General features: G+C 37.2%; 1 protein-coding gene across 1 annotated transcript in view; it reads left to right on the forward strand.

The window, feature by feature from the left end:
* Positions 1-6,116, forward strand: part of LOC118735099 (DNA-directed RNA polymerase, mitochondrial) — a gene marked incomplete at both ends in the record, with an annotated part of 144,505 nt that extends 138,389 nt beyond the window's left edge. Inside the window, 2 exon segments of the mRNA XM_036464717.1 lie at positions 5,452-5,682; positions 5,747-6,116. Coding sequence (XP_036320610.1) covers positions 5,452-5,682; positions 5,747-6,116 — 601 coding nt within the window.
* Positions 6,117-11,143: the final 5,027 nt, after the last annotated feature.

Here is an 11,143-nt window from a genome sequence, read left to right on the forward strand (position 1 = left end):
TTATCTTTATCTTTATCTTTATCTTTATCTTTATCTTTATCTTTATCCTTATCTTTATCTGTATCTTTATCTTTATCTGTATCTGTATCTTTATCTTCATCTTTAACTTTAACTTTAACTTTATCTTTATCTTTAACTTTATCTTCATCTTTATCTTTAACTTCATCTTGATCTTGATCTACATCATTATCTTTATCCTTGTATTTTATTTATCTTTAACTTTGTACTGTTCTTCATCTTTATCATTGGCGTGATCCTTCGATATAGGTTGTGAGTGTCTGTGGTTTTGTCGTTGCCCTTGTCTTTTTTTCTGCCCTTGTATATTGCTCTCTGTATTTTCATTACCCACTCCACAGTGGCGTTAAAAGTAAAATAAAACTTGAAACGTAACGATTATTTTCCGAGCAAAAAATAAAACTTAAAGCGTAATGATTATTTTCCGAGCAAAAAATAAAACTCAAAACGTAACGATTATTTTCCGATCAAAAAATAAAACGTAAAACGTACCATTATTTTCCGAGCAAAAAAATACAACTTAAAACGTAACTATTATTTTCCGAGCAAAAAGTAAAGCTCAAAACATAGCGATTATTTTCTGAGTAAAAAAGAAAACTCAAAAAATAATAATTAAACTTGATTTTTATAAGTAAAAATTAAAAAAAAAAAATCAGTGCCGCTGAAGGTATTCCGAGTAGTAAGAAATATATTGGTCTACTCCTTATGCGTGCAGCATTTCTCTTTCAGTGTGATTTTTTGAGTAGAAAATTTAAAAAGTAATCGTTATTTGCGGTCCCTGGAAACAATAGACTTTGCACAAACTGCTTCTCACGCTCTCAGATGCAAAAAGACTGTGAAAGTAAATTCAATTGTGTATACTACCAAAGGAGGCATCATTCGATGGTCCATGTTAATAATTTTACCCCCCAAAATGGCTCTTAACTATCAAAGAGCCACAAGGCTAGTTGCAACAGCTAGACCCAAAAACCCCGAAAATCTCGAAATAGAAACCGAGAAACCAGGCTGTTCAAAAACAGCAAATATGCAAGCGCTTCATTCAGGAAATGAAAGCATAATTTTACTGCCAACTGCGATTTTCTCGATTGAACATCGAGGAGAATTATTTTAGCTTAGATATCTAACTGATGAAGGCTCACAAAGATCGTTTATCTCATCAAAAGTACAAAACCGGTTAAAACCCCCAAGCACAAACTCAAACTTTGAAATTTCGGGAATGGGTGGAAGAGTAATACAAAACTCGAATAAAATCTGTTTATCAACCCTGATTTCCTCCAATGCGGATGTAAGAATAGAGGCACACGCCATTGTTCTGCCGCAACTAACAAATATGCTTCCAAGCTATGAAATAAATGGCAAAGATCGCTAAAAATTTGCCCACCTCAAATTAGCGGATCCCAATTGCCACACCCCCGCGCAAGTTGATATCCTATTAGGCAGCGATCTAATCCCCCAAATAATGCTATAGAAGGAATTGGAAAAATCTCAAATACCCTATTAGCCAAAAATATCATCTTCGGTTGGATTCTAAGCGGCCAAGTAAAAGAAAAAGTGCCGGTATTTACAACTCAAGTTGAAGACATTTTAAACGAATACCTCAATTCTCAATTAAAAAGATGTTGGGAGTTAGAAGAACTCCCCCCATACAAGTCACTACCCTAGCAGATAAAGCTTGCGAAGATTATTACAAAGCCACAACAACGCGAGCACAAACGGGTCGATATGTCATTTAAGCCCTAATTCCCGCACACACTCGCCCTAGGTCGCTCCCGAACCTCTGCACTTCAGCAGTTTTTAAGTATGGAAAAAACCTACTTAAAAAATACGAGCTTAAATCAGCATACGATGGTGTCCTGGAAGAATATCTCGACTTAGATCATATGGAAAAAGTAAATCCATATGAGAACATAACCGAAAGTAAATACACCTCGTTTTACTTACCCCACCACGGCTGTAAAACCAGACAAAAAAACAACCAAGGTAAGAGTTGTATTCAATGCTTCGAAATGTACAAGCTAAGCCAATTCCTTAAATGACATTTTGTACACAGGACCCACATGAACCCGATTTAATGCTACTGATTTTAAAGTGGCGTATGTTCTAATACGTATTTAACAGAGACGCCGTAAAAATGTATCAACAAATGCTCGTACATAAAGACGATCAAGACTTTCAGCGTATTATATGTATTTCGAAATTCACCTAATAGTCTAATATGTGACTGTAAACTCAAAACGGTGACATTTGGCGTAAATTGCGCCCCCTTTCTTGCCATTCGAACACTTTGCGAATTGGCAAATGATATAAAAGGAAAATTACCCCTTGAAACCCCGGTGTTAAAAACAAACATATGTGGACGATATCCTGTCTGGAAGCTACAGCTTACCCCTAGCGTACGAAGCACTATCAAGAGTGATACAAGCCCTCAACTCAGAAGGATTCCCCTAAAAAAGATAACCGCCAATCACCCCGAAATCGTAAAAGATATAAATAAAGAGAATTTATTACATTCAAACTTTCTAATATTCGAAAAGGAAAGTATCACAAAAACCCTGGGCATACAATGGAATGCGATCTCAGATAAATTCTCACATACTCTTGAATCAATATCTGCTCACTCCGCAATAGCTAAAAGACAAATCCTGTCGGTTGTACCGAAACTTTTTGACCCCGTAGGATGGCTTTCGCTAATTATGATACAAGCGAAAATCATGATACAAGAATTATGGCTAGACGGAACCGAATGGGACGAGCAAGTAAAACCACTTCGCTTGGTAAAATTGTCCCAATTTGCTAACAACTTGCATGCTATTTCCGAGATACAAATCCCTCGATGGATGAATTACTCCCCTGAATACCAAGTAGAACTGCACGGCTTCTGCGACGCCTCTGAAAAGGCAACTATATATTTAGGTGCGCACCCAAACTAACAGCACAATTTCAAGCCATTTATTAGTAGCAAAGGCCAAGGTGGCACCATTCAAAACACTAAGTCTACCACGACTTGAACTCTGTGGCGCGCTACTACTCGCAAAATTAGCCTCAACTGTGCAAACGCATTTAAACATGACCAATCAAAAATTATATCTATGGTCAGACTCAGAGATCGTCTTAGCTTGGTTAGAAAAACCCAGCCACTCATGGAAAACATACGTTTACAATCTCACAGCCCAAATACTGGATTTAGTTGGGCCAGCAACTCGACGACATGTAGCCAGTGCTGATAACTCCGCCGATCGTGACACAAGTGCAAACCCCTGCACTTCGCCACCACCTCACTCTAGTGGAACGGGCCCGACTGGCTAATAGAATTGCAACAATTATGGTCACAATCCCCCATACGCAACATAATTGCCCCAGAAAGTCGAAAAGTTTAAACCTTTCATACAATTTTGGATGACACTGACATCCTAGAACGATTTTCCTCGTTTCCCCGAGCCCTAAGGGTAGTCGCCTATATATACATGTTAACGCACCAAGACCTACAAAAAGCAAAGGTTTCTCTTGTTGCAAACACTCAAACGCGCTATTTCAGCTGCGAAATATTAATGCTAAGAGAATCAAAACCAATTGATAAAAAGAGTACTTAAGTACTCTTAGTACTCTTAGTACTTAATCCATTTTTAGACACGAAAGGTCTGCTTCGTGCTAATACATGGCTAGCGAATTCCAGCCTATAATAATACCAGAGAAATCCCCCTTTGCAACACTTTACCTCAGATTTCTCCACTTATTAATGCTACAAGCCAAACATCGCCTCATGAAAAAAATGGTCGGTCAAGAATTTTAATTCCACGACTAAAGCCACGGATCAAAAAAATGCATATTTATGTGTAAAGTCTGCACTATACATAAGCAGAAGATGCGCTTGCAGATCATGGCGACTCTTCCACCTGAACGCTGCAATTGCGCTCTGCCCTTCACTATCACTGGTGTTGACTCTGCTGGGCCTTTTCAGATAAAGGTGTCCATTTTAAGGACTTCCACCTTTGCGAAGGCAGTACACCTCGAGCTATGTTCTGATCTGACAACTGTGGCTTTTCTCGCGGCATTTGCTCGCCTTTGTCGAAGCCAAAAGAGCCACTGAAAAACAATTTATTAAATTTATAGGGGAAGTCTGGCCTGAAATCGTTAAAAAATACGCACCCCAAGGCATCGATTAACAATTTATCCCACCAAGTGCCTCACATATGGGTGGGCTACGGGAATCAGCTGTAAAAAGTTTCAAAACACTTTTTAAAAAAGTCGCTGGCACACAAATTTAACTTTGAAGAATTTAGTACATTAATAACCCGAATGGAAGCCGTTCTTGACTCACGTCCCCTCTCTGCGCTTTCGCAAGATCCCCCCGATTTCACTGCCCTCACCAGTTGCAGTTTCTTTGAGGAGCTCCACTTCTGGCAATACCGGATCCAGACAAGCAATCCTTATTTCTAATGAATCGATGGGAACGAGTGAAAATTCTCCATCATGAATTCAGTCGCAGATGGAAGGAAGATTATTTAAAAGACCTCCATAATAGATATAGATGGAAGAACACTCAAGAATAGCCTAAAATCGGAGAATGTGTTCTGATTCACGATGAACCGCGTGGCGGCTCGCAAGAATCAAAAATTACACCGTGGCTCCGATGGTCACATACGAGTCGTAGATTTGCGCACACAAAACGGTACACTAACCCGACCGCTCGTAAAACTTTGCCTTCTACCGACCGAAAGCGCCAATAATCAATGAAAATCAATAATCGTAATTCCGTCACTCCCAAAATCGCAAATAAAGAGAAAACCACGCAACTCAATTAACGTACATGAAAATAGTTTTTAATAATGTACACCTGACTAACCCAACAATTGAGCGTTAGCATACACGCTTTCACCCCCATCAACACCTTTCCCCCTAGTTCCATTTTTTATACCAGAACTTAATGGGCTGCAAAACTGCATATTCAAGAAAATTCCAAAAAATCTGATTAAAAAGTTGAAGATTTGCATAAAAATTTATTTAATTTTCGCGAGTTTTGCCCAAAGTTTACTTTAATTTTATTAACTGGTTTTAAAATTTTAATCCTTGTTTGATTTGACAGCAGTGTAAGGGAGATAAGTACATGCGGCACGCAAGGCTTTTTTAGAGATTCCACTGAACATAACGCTGATTTACTGTGACATTTCAAAAACGGTATTTTTGTGTATATGATGTAAAATTATTCGTTATATCATGCTTTAAACTTTGTAAAAAATTGAGGCCAAGGTTTCGTGTAGTTTCTGCGTAAAAAGCGAATATGCACCTGCATTTTCTAGTGCCAGTTTAAAAATTTCAAGGCATCTCCTGATCAATCACGTTTTGCGGTTGTAACGGCCTTTTTGTAAATGAGCGATAAGTAGTTATAAAATTAACAGTTCAACATTAATAGCCTTTGTTTATATTTTCTTTTATCAGGTACTTGATGTTGTTATAAAAGTATTTCAAAATGGTGGCGACGAGAAATTAGATGTTCCTCGGCCGCCGAGCTGTTTACCACCCTTATCTTCCATACATGACGAAAGTCCTGCTTTAACAACTGCTGAACGCTCGAAGCGATTTAAAGACAGATTAGCGCATCGACGAAAACAAGGAGAGATGTACAGTTTATGGTGTGACACATTATACCGGCTTTCTTTGGCAAATTATGTATTTGAATGTGGTACATTTCTGTATATCATTATAATAACAGTTATTGTTTCACCATTTTCAGTATCGCAATCGTGTATTTTGGCTGCCTCATAACATGGACTTTCGTGGACGGGTTTATCCCATACCACCTCATCTTAATCATTTAGGATCTGACTTGGCACGGTCTATGCTTGTTTTTGATCATGCAAAACCGCTTGGACGGAATGGTTTTAACTGGCTTAAACTACATTGTATTAACTTAACTGGTTTAAAGAAACGGGATTCAGTGCGTGAAAGATTATTTTATGCCGAAGAAATAATGGATGAAATTCTTGATTCAGCTGATAATCCATTGAAAGGAAATATGTGGTGGGTAAAATCAGATGAACCATGGCAAACACTAGCTTGCTGTATGGAGATAGCTAAAGTTCAACGTTCAAATAGTCCTGAAGGTAAGATTATTTCATATATGGCCCTAAATCCGCACTGTTAAGCACTTTGTGTACATTTTGGCTCACTTTGTGTACAAATGCCGCTGAAACTCGCTATAATATAATTATCTGATAGTTTTTCTTTTTGGATGTGAAAATATGAATATGGGCAAATCCTGGTGTTGCGGACGTTACGTTCGGACGTTTCTTTTAACTTTTTTGCCGACAAAAAAAATAAAGTTCAAAATGGTTTGTGGTAAATATAAGGGAAGTTTTAAGGCAGTAATAAGTAGGTCAAAATAATGAAGTTTGCATTTTCATTTATGTCTGTGTATTTGCCTTCGTAATTTGCGTTCGGACGTTACTGAAAAAGGAAGCGATTTTGACATGACCATCGAAGTCAACCGATTTGCCCAAATTTTCATATATAGAGAGCACAATCTACAAATATACTTTGAAGAGAAAATAATGAAGTTTAGAAATTGTATTATGAAATTAAAGTAAAGGTTGGATTTACTTTAAAACAATTTTATACGTGCGTTCGGGACGTTACGTTGCGTATGTTACTCTTTTTTCCGTTGAAAAAATTTATTTTTTAAAGCGATATTGTGGCATTTTATTAAAAGATATAGTGCTTAAAAATAGAAGTATTCAGAGCTTTGTTTCAAGATGTAAGAGCGGAAAATCAGATTTCTCAAAATAGAAATATGAAATAAGAATATTTGGTCCTATGCCATTTTTGATACAAAAATGCGAGAAATTGAATTGCATACATTCTTTCAGATTTTGGTTGACTATTTCTTGGATTCCCCCATAATAATAATAATAGATTGGCGCTTACACATATGTTAGTGTTGGGCCGAGCTTCTCCTCCGATTTGTGGCGTGCGCCTTGATGTTGTCACACAGAGCGGAGGGACCTACAGTTTTAGAAGAAGCTGTTTTTCATGGCAGAAATATACTCGGAGGTTTGCCATTGCCTGCCGAGGGACGACCGCTGTTAAGAAAAAACCTTTTTCTATACTTTTTTCGATGTTGCTCTGCCCAGGGTTTGAACCCTGGCGTTGCGGAGTGGAAGCGCGCACTGCTTACCACTACACCACAGCGGCCGACGCCCATATGCTGCTATATTTAGTACTAGACCTGGCGAACTTCGTCCCGCTCAAAATTAATTTTTTTTTATTGAAATATTTTGGTCCATCATTTTCACCAACAATTCTGTGGTCATAAGCAATAACCGACTATTGGATTATAATGTTAACCTTATGGGGAAAGCAAAATATGTTCGTCTATAACTTTTTAAATAGCCTAGCTGGCGAGTATAGTAGTTGCAGAATATATATAACTGAATTCTTTCTTAAGTCGACTTAGGTGGTTATTGCTTATGACCACATAATTCACGTATACGATTTATCTGCTAATATTATGGTTTAGTGGTCTTCGGTAGGCATACTTCCAAGGCCGTCTTAAATGGTGGGGTGCAATAACACCATACGCAATAAGGCCATATCGCACACGATCTTCAAAGGTGACACAACTCAAAATTACACGTTGGTTGGAAAATGCGAAAAATTATTTCTTAGCACATGCCAATCATATGGGCAATAGAGACTTTGCCTTAGGCTTTTTCAACAAATTATAATAAAAATTTGCTCCAGCTTTTGCTGAAAGGTAAATAAAAGCTCTCTGTACATTTTTAGCGCATAAATTCAAAAATGCCAAATTTTGAGTTGTGTCACTTTTGAAGATCGCATGCGATATGATCTTATTTCCATTTTGTTTTGGTAATAAAACTATATGACGTTATTTCCAATCCAGAAGTGAAATAAAGGAAAGGAGTAATAAAGTCATAATTGAAATTACAACCGCTTCAACGAAAAATGCATGTCTGACCACTCACAAATTTTTTCTAATAATTGACAGTGGGCACTTTGCCACGATCGTAGTAAATTTGTTACGATTTTTTAAAAATTTTAAAATTTGCTACCCAACTACGCTTTATCCTATTTGTAAATCACTGTAACTTCAAAAATGTGGTAAACAGGCCATGGCTTCAAGATCTAAATGTATACAGAACAGTGGTGCACAGCGTTGGCAGAGCTACCAACACAAGCGCAATTTTTGTGTGTCTGTATGTGTGTACTCCGCAAAACAGCTCACGCATGTGATGCTTACAGCATGAAGTACAAACGCAAACTGACCGGCTGCTAGCGGCGCATAAGTTCGGTAGCTGCGCACACACGACTTGTATGTGAAAGCCGAGTAGCTCCCGGAGACTCCCGTGTGCATCACTGATACAGAAAGATTCAATGAGCGAGAGGGACACAGATAAAAAGCGGCTCAACAGAGGCAAAAGGTTCGTTTTCACGCAATATTCCGTTGAAATCATATTATCGATATTCTCAAATAAAGTAAATTTTCTATAACGATGAGTTAATGATCAGTTTCAAAATTATGTTTTTATTGTTGGTTTGTACTAGGCTATTTTGATCAATTTGGCTTATATGCAAGAAAACCACAAACCAACAATAAAAACATAATTTTGAAACTGATCATTAACTCATCGTTATATTATTCTAATCGGAAGGCCTGCCGAAGTATTCCCTTTATTTATATCAACAAAAAACACTCACAAACATGAAGGATTATTACAAGCACATGAAATACAAACACGGAGAGCATATTTGCTTATACTTAAAACACTACAGTAAACAAAAACAAAAACTGGCAAAACAGATAACACAACTAAAATTCTTATTGGAATGTAGACGGTATGAACTAACACCCAACTACTTGACAAACGCAACTAAAAACATAAACATAAATACCACATCTCAGAAAATAAAAGCAAAAGTAGAGAAAACAAAACGAATGTTTCTAAAGAAAATATTAAACCTAGAGATCACACAAACAAACATGAACATTAAAAACACCAAAAGCTACATTCTGCACGCAAAACAGCAACTACATCACAGTATAAACGAATTGGAACTGAATTCCTTTTTCTGCAAACAAAATAGCTTAAGCCAGAGAATAATAGAAGAGCGGGAGAAAATACATCCGTCTAAACTAGAAAAACTTAAGCACCAACAACTAAGAAAATTAGGAATTAATCAAAACAACGATTGGTTCGTAAACAAAACGAGTATTGAATTTCCAGAAGAGACCAAATGGCTATTATCCCTAGGAAGAAAATTTGCTATACCCACAACTAAAACTAGTCTCAAACCGGTCCAAATTATAGCAGAAATGGAAGAGATAATACAATCAATTGAAGATAATAGAACCAAAGAAGTAGCAAGATGTAAACTAAGTAACCGAATCATCCAATTCAAACGCAATATTAAACATAACGCATCCGAAAGATTTATTTTAGAAACTTTCAATAGAACTAAAACACTCTTAAAACGATATAAAGACGAAATAGTAGTTACTGATGCCGACAAGGGAAATAAAACTGTGATATTGTACAAAGCGGACTATACAGAGAAGATGATGAAACTACTTGACGACAAAAATACATATAAAACAATGAGAAATGACCCAACGACTACACTTCAGAGGAAAAACAATACCTTAGTTGACGACTTGTATAAAAAAAAGATTATTGCATTCAAAGAGAAACGACAATTGACATGCACCGCCGCGACTGCACCTAGACTTTATGGGTTGCCAAAGATCCATAAACCGGACTTGCCTTTACGGCCAATTTCTTCGTCAGTGAATGTCCCGTGTTACAGTTTGTCCAAGTATGTAGGTAATATTCTTCATAACCTTGTCATGGAAAAATACAACATAAAAAATGCATTCCAACTGAAAGAAAAACTAGAGAATATTCGGATAGAAGAGGAGGATTTATTGGTTTCCTTCGACGTGATATCCCTCTTCACCAACATTCCGACACATTTAGCTATTAAAATCATCCTCGATAACTGGGACGACATTAAACCAAACACGAAAATACCGAAAAATAAATTCCACAACATATTGAATTTCTGTCTGAAAGAGAATAATTACTTCACATACAACGGAAACTTCTATGCACAGACCTTTGGGATGCCGATGGGAAATCCCCTCTCGCCAACGATTGCAGACATAGTTATGGACAATTTATTGGACAATACCGTGATGGAGCTAAAGAAACACCTCAACATTGACATTAAATTTATGGTTAAATATGTGGACGACATTTTTGCTATTGTAAGAAGAAACGACGTGGATATAATTTTAAAAACACTCAACGAATACCATCCTAAGCTACAATTCACTATGGAATAAGAAACGAATTCCCGCATCCCATTCCTAGACGTCATGATTCATAAGAAAAACGACTCCATACTACTTGACTGGTATTCGAAACCCACATCCTCCGGTCGCATAATTAATTTCATGTCTTCGCAACCCTTAAAATATAAAGTGAACACCGCAAAAAACCTAATCCATAAAATACTAACAATAAGCCACGCACAATTTAGAGACACAAACATTAACAGAATAAACAGAATTCTCACTAACAACAACTATCCGCACCACCTAATACAAAGCTTACTCAAACAAAAAATGAGGGAAATGGACAACCAGCACAACAAAACAACCAAGTCGAAAACAACAAGTGAGACAAAGCGATATCACAGTGTCACATACGTACCTAAGTTCCACCAACAACTTGAAGGCGAAATAAACAGCAATCAGAACATTACATTAGCATACAAATCTAACAACACCTTGTCTTCAATATTTACAAATACAAAATCTCCAATAGACTCCCACCAACAAAGCAATGTGGTATACGAAATCACATGCAAAGGGAGCGAAAACGAAGGCTGCAATAAGGTGTACATTGGCACAACGAAACGACCACTGGGAGTTCGCCTAGCTGAACATGAAGCCGACATTAGGAAGAATAAAAACAGCACTGCTTTAGCCCAACATGTGCTAGCCAGTGGTCGTACAGCTGATCTGACTAACGCGAGAATAGTGGATAGGGAAAAAAGAGAAAAACCAAGATACACACTAGAGAGTTTAAGAATTTTGCAAAAAAGAACTGTA

The sequence above is a fragment of the Rhagoletis pomonella genome, unplaced genomic scaffold (assembly GCF_013731165.1).
Source record: "Rhagoletis pomonella isolate Grant_MI unplaced genomic scaffold, Rhpom_1.0 Rhpom_scaffold_00003, whole genome shotgun sequence".
In the NCBI taxonomy this organism is placed as follows: domain Eukaryota; kingdom Metazoa; phylum Arthropoda; class Insecta; order Diptera; family Tephritidae; genus Rhagoletis; species Rhagoletis pomonella.